This window comes from Coregonus lavaretus (genome assembly GCF_964263955.1).
Source record: "Coregonus lavaretus genome assembly, chromosome: 2".
Taxonomy (NCBI): Eukaryota; Metazoa; Chordata; class Actinopteri; order Salmoniformes; family Salmonidae; genus Coregonus; species Coregonus lavaretus.
In genome coordinates, this window is record NC_139989.1 from 19,200,112 (window position 1) to 19,214,320 (window position 14,209).

The window sequence follows — 14,209 nt, forward strand, 5'->3', positions numbered from 1 at the left end:
GAATCAAGTGTGACCTCCATTAGAACAAATACAACAACTATTCTCATGTTAGTTTTATTATGAAACAACTTACGTAAATCCATTATTTTGTCAAGCACTGCCATATTAATACACAATTTCAGAGGAGTTATGGAAATCCCATAAGGGCTTTCTTGGCACACGATGGGATGTGTGTGTGTGTGTGTGTGTGTGTATGTGTGTATGTAGGCCAACCTCATACACATGACCCACACACACACATATTGCACACACAACAATAGTTATCAGTCATTGTGTGCATGCCATGTCTTGACTTGATGCAAAGCTTAGCAAATGCAACTCCTCTCCATTCACATTCTGTATGTCCTGTCTTTTTTTCAACATTATATTTATTTAGTTTTTTGTTTTCTTTTTACAATAATCAGATAAAGAGGTACAGTCTCATCTCCTTTCTAAGACCATACAACTACAACAACGATGGAAACAATAGCCACCATTTTCCATCGTCCAGCAGCATGCATATTTTAGTAACAATAACCCTGTAGCCTAGGCCAGGAAAATATGGCCTAAAATATTTCAGCAGTCACAGTGACCTAACCGGTAGTGCTCCAGACTTGGATGCTCTGGCGTGCATCTAGCAGCATTTACCCCTCTCTGATGTAACAAGAGTTCCCCAGGGTCAGCCAGTGACGGCAGCAGATGTTAGCAGTTGAAGACAAATTAAAGAGAGGGAGACGGACAGAGAGAGACAGATACAGGAAAGGAGAGAGATAGAGAGAAAGAGAACGAGACAGAAAGTAAGAGAAAGGGAAAAAGATGAATACATAGAAAGAGAGAGTGAGAGATGGAGGGAGAGAGAGAGACAGAGAGAGAGAGAGAGAGAGAGAGAGAGAGAGAGAGAGAGAGAGAGGGAGAGAGAGAGAGCGGGAGAGAGAGAGAGAGAGAGAGAGAGAGAGAGAGAGAGAAAGGAAAAGACAGGAAGACATTGCAAAGAGAGGCTAAGATACAAAAACAGGGTGAGATGGATCAAAGAAAACCAGCAAGAGAGAGATACTGTAGTTAGCAGTAATATTGAGTTGTGAAAGACGGTAGTAGAAGTATGACAGACTCAGTGCTATCACCTTCTCTCTCGCGCTCTCTCTCTCTTCATCCATTTGTCATAGCTGTCTCCAGTAGTGCTTAGATCACACGCTGTCGCTCCTGTGGAGGAGAAAGCGCTTTCATTTCCCTGCGAAGCGATGGCGTGTCAGTCTGTCTGTCTGCCGGTGCGTTCCTCAGACGTACTGCGCTGTCACACCGCTGGAACTGTGACAGCACACACAGATGTGGCATTAGAGGTCTACTGCCTCACTGTCACACAAACAGACACATCCCTCTGAAGCTGTCACTGAGATACACTGAGCTCCCACTCTGTCGCTGTGTGACTGGGTTTCTCTGTTACTCTGCTTGTTTGTTTCAGTTCTACCGTTTGAGTTCTTACCATCCCTGTTCTGACTAACCAGTTCCTCTACTGACATTCCCTTTTGAGTAGATAACAATTATGAAATGAGAGATTCTGCTCAGTATACCTTGACCTCCACACAGATTTGGATTGTTGTTCTTATGTTAAGCTGCTTGTCATTCATTACGAGGTCAGTGAATTCAGTTCAGAGATTATCTTAGTATTTGCTCTGTCTAGAGTATAATTCAGTATAATGTCTTACTGTTTTATATTTACTCAAAATGAAAACAAAACACTCCTATTTCTATGGATCAGAAAACTATGATGGATAAAGGGATGTACCAATCCCAGATTGCCCCTTTAACTGGCATCCTTCATGTGTGTTGAGTGCAAACTGGGGCTCACAGTTAGAATAACTCATTTCATAGTTTTCCAAGTTCCTTTCAGTTCTATTAAATGGTCTAGTGTGTTTTGCTTTTCCCCCTTGGATGTAGTGTGTAATGTTGAGTGTGTGGGCCCTGGTCAAAAGTAGTGCACTATGTAGGGGATAGGGTGCCATTTGGGATGTAACCTGTGTATAATAATCTCCCTGGATGTGAAGCTGATGGGTGGTTTTCTCTCGTTGGGCAGACGGAACACATTCCTCCATACGACGTTGTGCCTTCCATGCGACCTGTGGTCCTGGTTGGACCGTCACTGAAGGGCTATGAGGTAACAGCATTTTTATTTTAAGGGATTGTTATAAGTTGTTATAAAGTTGTTGTAAGGGGTTATAACTGACACAACCACTACTACACTCACTATTAGTATATTCTATTTAGATCACTACTTGTTAAGGTTGCCAAATCCGGTTACTTTCCCCAAATTCCCAGGTTTCCCAGAAATCCTGGTTGGAGGATTCTGGATTTCCTGCTTATTCTCTCCTGATTCAGGGAATCTTCCAAATGGGATTTCTGGAAAACCTGGACATTTGGGGAAAATTACCAGAATTTTGCAAACCTACTACTGGTACTAGCACCACTACTACACTCACTGATACGTTCTGTTTACACTAATTCTACTACTTGTTCTCATTGTGGACACATGGATACACCGACAGAGCTGAGCTTTGTCTCTGTGGTTAATGGGAGGCAGAAAGGGGAGGGTCCTCTGGAACCTGGTGAGAACAGGACACACTAAGCTGAGGAGGATCACAGTTGTTTACAAGAGAAAGGATGAAGTGCTATCAGTCAATTCTGAAACAACAGTCTGAGCTGTGGGGATCCCTCTCTCACCAACAGAGAGCTTGCTTCAATACACCCACCCACCCACCCACCCATGCAAACACACACACACACACACACACACACACACACACACACACAGAGAGCCTGTTTTCAAAATGATGGTAGTTCCTTAAATGTTCACTATGTTTTTATTACCCCATTTGCTTGCAGGTGACAGATATGATGCAAAAAGCACTGTTTGACTTTTTGAAACACCGATTTGAAGGGAGGTACGTGCTTTTCTTCCTTCCTTCCCTCTCTCTTTCTCTCTCTCTGTATCCCTGTTCAGTCTGCTCTGCCTGAGTCCTATAGGCTGGTATTTAGTCATCCCGGGAGGTTTTGCCGAGGGAGTGTATAACAAGTTTGTGTTGCCTGGAGATGTGTGCTAGCTGTTGCTTTAAATAGGCCCTCTCCATGTCCTTAATAGGCCATAGTGGGCCCTAGTGCAGCGCAGGGTTCTCCTCAGCTCCTCTCCTCTCCATGCACCAGTCCCTGCCTGGGCTGCCTGGCCAGTCTCCCATCCACAGTAAAGAAATTATGTTACAAAACTCATACTGTACTCATACTGTAAACCGTTTTATATTATTCTCAAAGTGCAAACCTTTTGATCATTAACAAGATGTTTTACATACAGTGAGGGAAAAAAGTATTTGATCCCCTGCTGATTTTGTACGTTTGCCCACTGACAAAGAAATGATCAGTCTATAATTTTAATGGTAGGTTTATTTGAACAGTGAGAGACAGAATTACAACAAAAAAATCCAGAAAAACGCATGTAAAAAATGTTATAAATTGATTTGCATTTTAATGAGGGAAATAAGTATTTGACCCCCTCTCAATCAGAATGATTTCTGGCTCCCAGGTGTCTTTTATACGGGTAACGAGCTGAGATTAGGAGCACACTCTTAAAGGGAGTGCTCCTAATCTCAGTTTGTTACCTATATAAAAGACAGCTGTCCACAGAAGCAATCAATCAATCAGATTCCAAATTTTCCACCATGGCCAAGACCAAAGAGCTCTCCAAGGATGTCAGGGACAAGATTGTAGACCTACACAAGGCTGGAATGGGCTACAAGACCATCGCCAAGCAGCTTGGTGAGAAGGTGACAACAGTTGGTGTGATTATTCGCAAATGGAAGAAACACAAAAGACCTGTCAATCTCCCTCGGCCTGGGGCTCCATGCAAGATCTCACCTCGTGGAGTTGCAATGATCATGAGAACGGTGAGGAATCAGCCCAGAACTACACGGGAGGATCTTGTCAATGATCTCAAGGCAGCTGGGACCATAGTCACCAAGAAAACAATTGGTAACACACTACGCCGTGAAGGACTGAAATCCTGCAGCGCCCGCAAGGTCCCCCTGCTCAAGAAAGCACATATATACATGCCCGTCTGAAGTTTGCCAATGAACATCTGAATGATTCAGAGGAGAACTGGGTGAACGTGTTGTGGTCAGATGAGACCAAAATCGAGCTCTTTGGCATCAACTCAACTCGCCGTGTTTGGAGGAGGAGGAATGCTGCCTATGACCCCAAGAACACCTCCCCACCGTCAAACATGGAGGTGGAAACATTATGCTTTGGGGGTGTTTTTCTGCTAAGGGGACAGGACAACTTCACCGCATCAAAGGGACGATGGACGGGGCCCCTACCGTCAAATCTTGGGTGAGAACCTCCTTCCCTCAGCCAGGGCATTGAAAATGGGTCGTGGATGGGTATTCCAGCATGACAATGACACAAAACACACGGCCAAGGCAACATAGGAGTGGCTCAAGAAGAAGCACATTAAGGTCCTGGAGTGGCCTAGCCAGTCTCCAGACCTTAATCCCATAGAAAATCTGTGGAGGGAGCTGAAGGTTCGAGTTGCCAAATGTCAGGCTCAAAACCTTAATGACTTGGAGAAGATCTGCAAAGAGGAGTGGGACAAAATCCCTCCTGAGATGTGTGCAAACCTGGTGGCCAACTACAAGAAATGTCTGACCTCTGTGATTCTGTGATTGCCAACAAGGTTTTTGCCACAAAGTACTAAGTCATGTTTTGCAGAGGGGTCAAATACTTATTTCCCTCATTAAAATGCAAATCAATTTATAACATTTTTGACATGCGTTTTTCTGGATTTTTTTGTTGTTATTCTGTCTCTCACTGTTCAAATAAACCTACCATAAAAATTATAGACTGATCATTTCTTTGTCAGTGGGCAAACGTACAAAATCAGCAGGGGATCAAATACCTTTTGCCCTCACTGTATGGTATTCGAGTATAAGCATACTCACACCATCTCTGTCCTCTTCTACTAAATATTCCTTAGAAATCACAACTCTCCCCTCTTCATATGGTGATTTTGTTGCTATCCCCTTTTTCTTTTGAATACAGTGCATTTTCCAAGTGTTAAATTTTTTATTGATAGTGATCATGAATCAAGGCTATTTCATTCAGAAATCAGAGCACGCTCTATTCTCTCTGTGACCAGTTATTTTCTCTCTGCCTTCCTATCAGAATATCAATCACTCGTGTCACGGCAGACATCTCTCTTGCCAAACGCTCCGTCCTCAACAACCCTAGTAAACACGCCATCATCGAGCGCTCCAACACACGCTCCAACCTTGGTAAGTTCTGGAAGTATGAGACCTCTGTGTTCCTCTAGTGCCCTTTGTATTTAGAGACTAATTGCATAGAGAAAAGGGAAGGAGTGAAAGATTAAACAGTCTTCTCATGTGTCCCAAATGGCACCCTATTCCCTATACAGTATACACTCTTAGAAAAAAAGGTGCTATCTAGAACCTAAAAGGGTTGTTCGTCGTCCCCATAGGAGAACCCTTTTGATTCCAAGTAGAACTGTTTTGGGGTCCATGTAGAACCCTTTTCCACTGAAGGTTCTACATGGAACCTAAAATTGTTCTACCTGGAACCAAAAAGGGTTTTACCTGGAACCAAAAAGGGTTCTCCTATGGGGACAGCCGAAGAACCCTTTGGAATCCTTTTTACTAAGTGTAGTGCATTACTTTTGACCAGGGGACATATTTCTCTAGTCAAAAGTAGTGCACTATATAGGGAATAGGATGCCATTTGGAACAAAGCCTTGAATTTGGTTAAAATGCAGACCTACAGATGTTGGAAGGGGACGATTGACCTCTCTGGGGATGTGATTAAAAAGGTTTGTGTTTGGAACGAAAGATAGGGAAAGAGAGGAGAAACCAGAAGCCTGCTGCCAGATAACACAGTCAAGAACCCAGCAGATTTTACCAGGCTTGATTAACAAGCTGAGATTAGAATGAAACAGATTCCTCAGCTATGACCTCACGGGGGTGGCCGTAGAGCCAACGGAACTATGGAAGCCACAGTACTAATCTTTTGTATGGGATCACCGACATGAGCAACGGTGCTCTGTAACGTTACTCCTGGGATGTGTCCCAAATGGAATCCTATTCCCTATTTAGTGCACTACTTTTCTGATGTGCCGGTTGCTCTGGTAACGATGTCCCGGGATAAACCCCTTTCTGTGGAGCCTCAGACGGAGCGTGGAGGGAAGCCAGTAGCACCTCCTTCCGCCTACCACCACTTCCCCACTCATCTTTAAAGATACTTTAAGACTGGGTCACACTTCAAGCACTGCACAACTCTGTACAATCTCTGTGCTCCACTTTTGACGAGAAGCTCTTTAACTGGAAGCCAATGCAACTGTATAATTATTGAATCACTTCAGGGACACAAGTGTTGACAGTGTTCTGAACCCTAACTCTGTCTTGATGGCAATAGATATGAAGACTTGCCATATTTTCTGAAAATGACAATTTATCCCAATGTTGCTGAAGTTATTTCAGGAATCTCTTACAAGCAGACCCATTACTTGAGTTAAGTATTTATGTAATTGAGTTTGTGTGTAAAAAGAAATATTATACAGCCTATGTTGCATTCCAGTCACAGCTGTTAGTTCCTGTTTGATTTCAGCCTCGATATCATCAAAACTCAGTGTTTTCAATAGGAAGCATCTGATATGAAAAACATCATCATAAAATGCGTCCCCAATGGAAACCTATTATTCCCTTTATAGTGAACTACTTTTGACCATGACCCATAGGACTCTGGGCTTGCGAAAGTATTCACCCCCCTTGGCATTTTTTCCTATTTTGTTGCCTTACAACCTTGAATTCAAATAGATTTTTGGGGGGTTTGTATCATTTGATTTACACAACATGCCTACCACTTTGAAGATGCAAAATATTTTTTATCGTGAAACAAACAAGAAATAAGACATAAAAACAGAAAACTTGAGCACGCATAACTATTCCCCCCCCCCCAATACTTTGTAGAGCCACCTTTTGCAGCAATTATAGCTGTAAGTCTCTTGGGGTATGTCTCTACAAGCTTGGCACTTCTAGCCACTGGGATATTTGTCCATTCTTCAAGGTAAAACTGCTCCAGCTCCTTCAAGTTGGGTGGGTTCCGCTGGTGTACAGCAATCTTCAAGTCATACCACAGATTCTCAATTGGATTGAGGTCTGGGCTTTGACTAGGCCATTCCAAGACATTTAAATGTTTCCCCATAAACCACTCGAGTGTTGCTTTAGCAGTATGTTTAGGGTCATTGTCCTGCTGGAAGGTGAACCTCCGTCCCAGTCTCAAATCTCTGGAAGACTGAAACAGGTTTCCCTCAAGAATTTCCCTGTATTTAGCGCCATCCATCATTCCTTCAATTCTGACCAGTTTCCCAGTCCCTGCCGATGAAAAACATCCCCACAGCATGATGCTGCCACCACCATGCTTCACTGTGGGGATGGTGTTCTCGGAGTGATGAGAGTTGTTGAGTTTGCGCCAGACATAGCATTTTCCTTGATGGAAAAAAAGCTCAATTTTAGTCTCATCTGACCAGAGTACCTTCTTCCATATGTTTGTGTAGTCTCCCACATGGCTTTTGGCGAACACCAAACGTGTTTGCTTATTTCTTTCTTTAAGCAATGGCTTTTTTCTGGCCACTCTTCCGTAAAGCCCAGCTCTGTGGAGTGTACGGCATGAAGTGGTCCTATGGACAGATACTCCAATCTCCGTTGTGGAGCTTTGCAGCTCCTTCAGGGTTATCTTTGATCTCTTTGTTGCCTCTCTGATTAATGCCCTCCTTGCCTGGTCCGTGAGTTTTGGTGGGCGGCACTTTCTTGGCAGGTTTGTTTGTGGTGCCATATTCTTTCCATTTTTTATAAAGGATTTAATGGTGCTCCGTGGGTTGTTCAAAGTTTCTGATATTTTTTTATAACCCAACCCTGATCTGTACTTCTCCACAACTTTGTCCCTGACCTGCTTGGAGAGCTCCTTGTTCTTCATGGTGCCGCTTGCTTGGTGGTGCCCCTTGCTTAGTGGTGTTGCAGACTCCGGGGCCTTTCAGAACAATTGTATAGCTACTGAGATCATGTGACAGATCATGTGACACTTAGATTGCACACAGGTGGACTTTATTTAACTAATTATGTGACTTCTGAAGGTAATTGGTTGCACCAGATATTATTTAGGGGCTTCATAGCAATGGGGGTGAATACATATGCACACACCACTTTTCCGTTATTTATTTTTTCGAATTTTTTGAAACAAGTAATTTGTTTCATTTCACTTCACCAATTTGGACTATTTTGTGTATGTCCATTACTTGAAATCCAAATAAAAATCTGTTTAAATTACAGGTTGTAATGCAACAAAATAGGAAAAACGCCAAGGGGGATGAATACTTTTGCAAGGCACTGTAGGGAATAGGATGCCATTTGGAAAGAAGCCTTGCAGTTGGTTATAATGCAGACCTACAGATGTTCGAAGGGGACGATTGATTAAAAAGGTTTGGGTTTGGAACAAAATATAGGGAAAGAGAGGAGAAACCAGAAGCCTGCTGCCAGATAACACAGTCAAGAACCCAGCAGATTTTACCAGGCTTGATTAACAAGATGCGATTAGAATGAAACAGATTCCTCAGCTATGACCTCACGGGGGTGGCCGTAGAGCCAACGGAACTATGGAAGCCACAGTACTAATCTTTGTATGGGATCACCGACATGAGCAACGGTGCTCTGTAACGTTACTCCTGGGATGTGTCCCAAATGGAATCCTATTCCCTATTTAGTGCACTACTTTTCTGATGTGCCGGTTGCTCTGGTAGCGATGTCCCGGGATAAACCCCTTTCTGTGGAGCCTCAGACGGAGCGTGGAGGGAAGCCAGTAGCACCTCCTTCCGCCTACCACCACTTCCCCACTCATCTTTAAAGATACTTTAAGACTGGGTCACACTTCAAGCACTGCACAACTCTGTACAATCTCTGTGCTCCACTTTTGACGAGAAGCTCTTTAACTGGAAGCCAATGCAACTGTATAATTATTGAATCACTTCAGGGACACAAGTGTTGACAGTGCGTTGAACCCTAACTCTGTCTTGATGGCAATAGATATGAAGACTTGCCATATTTTCTGAAAATGACAATTTATCCCAATGTTGCTGAAGTTATTTCAGGAATCTCTTACAAGCAGACCAATTACTTGAGTTAAGTATTTATGTAATTGAGTTTGTGTGTAAAAAGAAATATTATACAGCCTATGTTGCATTCCAGTCACAGCTGTTAGTTCCTGTTTGATTTCAGCCTCGATATCATCAAAACTCAGTGTTTTCAATAGGAAGCATCTGATATGAAAAACATCATCATAAAATGCGTCCCCAATGGAAACCTATTATTCCCTTTATAGTGAACTACTTTTGACCATGACCCATAGGACTCTGGGCTTGCGAAAGTATTCACCCCCCTTGGCATTTTTTCCTATTTTGTTGCCTTACAACCTTGAATTCAAATAGATTTTTGGGGGGTTTGTATCATTTGATTTACACAACATGCCTACCACTTTGAAGATGCAAAATATTTTTTATCGTGAAACAAACAAGAAATAAGACATAAAAACAGAAAACTTGAGCACGCATAACTATCCCCCCCCCCCCCCCAATACTTTGTAGAGCCACCTTTTGCAGCAATTATAGCTGTAAGTCTCTTGGGGTATGTCTCTACAAGCTTGGCACTTCTAGCCACTGGGATATTTGTCCATTCTTCAAGGTAAAACTGCTCCAGCTCCTTCAAGTTGGGTGGGTTCCGCTGGTGTACAGCAATCTTCAAGTCATACCACAGATTCTCAATTGGATTGAGGTCTGGGCTTTGACTAGGCCATTCCAAGACATTTAAATGTTTCCCCATAAACCACTCGAGTGTTGCTTTAGCAGTATGTTTAGGGTCATTGTCCTGCTGGAAGGTGAACCTCCGTCCCAGTCTCAAATCTCTGGAAGACTGAAACAGGTTTCCCTCAAGAATTTCCCTGTATTTAGCGCCATCCATCATTCCTTCAATTCTGACCAGTTTCCCAGTCCCTGCCGATGAAAAACATCCCCACAGCATGATGCTGCCACCACCATGCTTCACTGTGGGGATGGTGTTCTCGGAGTGATGAGAGTTGTTGAGTTTGCGCCAGACATAGCATTTTCCTTGATGGAAAAAAAGCTCAATTTTAGTCTCATCTGACCAGAGTACCTTCTTCCATATGTTTGGGTAGTCTCCCACATGGCTTTTGGCGAACACCAAACGTGTTTGCTTATTTCTTTCTTTAAGCAATGGCTTTTTTCTGGCCACTCTTCCGTAAAGCCCAGCTCTGTGGAGTGTACGGCATGAAGTGGTCCTATGGACAGATACTCCAATCTCCGTTGTGGAGCTTTGCAGCTCCTTCAGGGTTATCTTTGATCTCTTTGTTGCCTCTCTGATTAATGCCCTCCTTGCCTGGTCCGTGAGTTTTGGTGGGCGGCACTTTCTTGGCAGGTTTGTTTGTGGTGCCATATTCTTTCCATTTTTTATAAAGGATTTAATGGTGCTCCGTGGGTTGTTCAAAGTTTCTGATATTTTTTTATAACCCAACCCTGATCTGTACTTCTCCACAACTTTGTCCCTGACCTGCTTGGAGAGCTCCTTGTTCTTCATGGTGCCGCTTGCTTGGTGGTGCCCCTTGCTTAGTGGTGTTGCAGACTCCGGGGCCTTTCAGAACAATTGTATAGCTACTGAGATCATGTGACAGATCATGTGACACTTAGATTGCACACAGGTGGACTTTATTTAACTAATTATGTGACTTCTGAAGGTAATTGGTTGCACCAGATATTATTTAGGGGCTTCATAGCAATGGGGGTGAATACATATGCACACACCACTTTTCCGTTATTTATTTTTTCGAATTTTTTGAAACAAGTAATTTGTTTCATTTCACTTCACCAATTTGGACTATTTTGTGTATGTCCATTACTTGAAATCCAAATAAAAATCTGTTTAAATTACAGGTTGTAATGCAACAAAATAGGAAAAACGCCAAGGGGGATGAATACTTTTGCAAGGCACTGTAGGGAATAGGATGCCATTTGGAAAGAAGCCTTGCAGTTGGTTATAATGCAGACCTACAGATGTTCGAAGGGGACGATTGATTAAAAAGGTTTGGGTTTGGAACAAAATATAGGGAAAGAGAGGAGAAACCAGAAGCCTGCTGCCAGATAACACAGTCAAGAACCCAGCAGATTTTACCAGGCTTGATTAACAAGATGCGATTAGAATGAAACAGATTCCTCAGCTATGACCTCACGGGGGTGGCCGTAGAGCCAACGGAACTATGGAAGCCACAGTACTAATCTTTTGTATGGGATCACCGACATGAGCAACGGTGCTCTGTAACGTTACTCCTGGGATGTGTCCCAAATGGAATCCTATTCCCTATTTAGTGCACTACTTTTCTGATGTGCCGGTTGCTCTGGTAGCGATGTCCCGGGATAAACCCCTTTCTGTGGAGCCTCAGACGGAGCGTGGAGGGAAGCCAGTAGCACCTCCTTCCGCCTACCACCACTTCCCCACTCATCTTTAAAGATACTTTAAGACTGGGTCACACTTCAAGCACTGCACAACTCTGTACAATCTCTGTGCTCCACTTTTGACGAGAAGCTCTTTAACTGGAAGCCAATGCAACTGTATAATTATTGAATCACTTCAGGGACACAAGTGTTGACAGTGCGTTGAACCCTAACTCTGTCTTGATGGCAATAGATATGAAGACTTGCCATATTTTCTGAAAATGACAATTTATCCCAATGTTGCTGAAGTTATTTCAGGAATCTCTTACAAGCAGACCCATTACTTGAGTTAAGTATTTATGTAATTGAGTTTGTGTGTAAAAAGAAATATTATACAGCCTATGTTGCATTCCAGTCACAGCTGTTAGTTCCTGTTTGATTTCAGCCTCGATATCATCAAAACTCAGTGTTTTCAATAGGAAGCATCTGATATGAAAAACATCATCATAAAATGCGTCCCCAATGGAAACCTATTATTCCCTTTATAGTGAACTACTTTTGACCATGACCCATAGGACTCTGGGCTTGCGAAAGTATTCACCCCCCTTGGCATTTTTTCCTATTTTGTTGCCTTACAACCTTGAATTCAAATAGATTTTTGGGGGGTTTGTATCATTTGATTTACACAACATGCCTACCACTTTGAAGATGCAAAATATTTTTTATCGTGAAACAAACAAGAAATAAGACATAAAAACAGAAAACTTGAGCACGCATAACTATTCCCCCCCCCCCCCAATACTTTGTAGAGCCACCTTTTGCAGCAATTATAGCTGTAAGTCTCTTGGGGTATGTCTCTACAAGCTTGGCACTTCTAGCCACTGGGATATTTGTCCATTCTTCAAGGTAAAACTGCTCCAGCTCCTTCAAGTTGGGTGGGTTCCGCTGGTGTACAGCAATCTTCAAGTCATACCACAGATTCTCAATTGGATTGAGGTCTGGGCTTTGACTAGGCCATTCCAAGACATTTAAATGTTTCCCCATAAACCACTCGAGTGTTGCTTTAGCAGTATGTTTAGGGTCATTGTCCTGCTGGAAGGTGAACCTCCGTCCCAGTCTCAAATCTCTGGAAGACTGAAACAGGTTTCCCTCAAGAATTTCCCTGTATTTAGCGCCATCCATCATTCCTTCAATTCTGACCAGTTTCCCAGTCCCTGCCGATGAAAAACATCCCCACAGCATGATGCTGCCACCACCATGCTTCACTGTGGGGATGGTGTTCTCGGAGTGATGAGAGTTGTTGAGTTTGCGCCAGACATAGCATTTTCCTTGATGGAAAAAAAGCTCAATTTTAGTCTCATCTGACCAGAGTACCTTCTTCCATATGTTTGTGTAGTCTCCCACATGGCTTTTGGCGAACACCAAACGTGTTTGCTTATTTCTTTCTTTAAGCAATGGCTTTTTTCTGGCCACTCTTCCGTAAAGCCCAGCTCTGTGGAGTGTACGGCATGAAGTGGTCCTATGGACAGATACTCCAATCTCCGTTGTGGAGCTTTGCAGCTCCTTCAGGGTTATCTTTGATCTCTTTGTTGCCTCTCTGATTAATGCCCTCCTTGCCTGGTCCGTGAGTTTTGGTGGGCGGCACTTTCTTGGCAGGTTTGTTTGTGGTGCCATATTCTTTCCATTTTTTATAAAGGATTTAATGGTGCTCCGTGGGTTGTTCAAAGTTTCTGATATTTTTTTTATAACCCAACCCTGATCTGTACTTCTCCACAACTTTGTCCCTGACCTGCTTGGAGAGCTCCTTGTTCTTCATGGTGCCGCTTGCTTGGTGGTGCCCCTTGCTTAGTGGTGTTGCAGACTCCGGGGCCTTTCAGAACAATTGTATAGCTACTGAGATCATGTGACAGATCATGTGACACTTAGATTGCACACAGGTGGACTTTATTTAACTAATTATGTGACTTCTGAAGGTAATTGGTTGCACCAGATATTATTTAGGGGCTTCATAGCAATGGGGGTGAATACATATGCACACACCACTTTTCCGTTATTTATTTTTTCGAATTTTTTGAAACAAGTAATTTGTTTCATTTCACTTCACCAATTTGGACTATTTTGTGTATGTCCATTACTTGAAATCCAAATAAAAATCTGTTTAAATTACAGGTTGTAATGCAACAAAATAGGAAAAACGCCAAGGGGGATGAATACTTTTGCAAGGCACTGTAGGGAATAGGATGCCATTTGGAAAGAAGCCTTGCAGTTGGTTATAATGCAGACCTACAGATGTTCGAAGGGGACGATTGATTAAAAAGGTTTGGGTTTGGAACAAAATATAGGGAAAGAGAGGAGAAACCAGAAGCCTGCTGCCAGATAACACAGTCAAGAACCCAGCAGATTTTACCAGGCTTGATTAACAAGATGCGATTAGAATGAAACAGATTCCTCAGCTATGACCTCACGGGGGTGGCCGTAGAGCCAACGGAACTATGGAAGCCACAGTACTAATCTTTGTATGGGATCACCGACATGAGCAACGGTGCTCTGTAACGTTACTCCTGGGATGTGTCCCAAATGGAATCCTATTCCCTATTTAGTGCACTACTTTTCTGATGTGCCGGTTGCTCTGGTAGCGATGTCCCGGGATAAACCCCTTTCTGTGGAGCCTCAGACGGAGCGTGGAGGGAA

General features: G+C 43.0%; 1 protein-coding gene across 1 annotated transcript in view; it reads left to right on the top strand.

Annotated features, from left to right (window-relative positions):
- Window positions 1-14,209, top strand: part of LOC311102960 (voltage-dependent L-type calcium channel subunit beta-1-like) — a gene marked incomplete at its 5' end in the record, with an annotated part of 87,530 nt that overhangs the window by 54,195 nt on the left and 19,126 nt on the right. Inside the window, 3 exons of the mRNA XM_084144457.1 lie at window positions 2,051-2,131; window positions 2,857-2,915; window positions 5,182-5,291. Of these exons, the coding sequence (XP_084000583.1) occupies window positions 2,051-2,131; window positions 2,857-2,915; window positions 5,182-5,291 (250 nt within the window). The remainder of the gene's footprint in view (window positions 1-2,050; window positions 2,132-2,856; window positions 2,916-5,181; window positions 5,292-14,209) is intronic.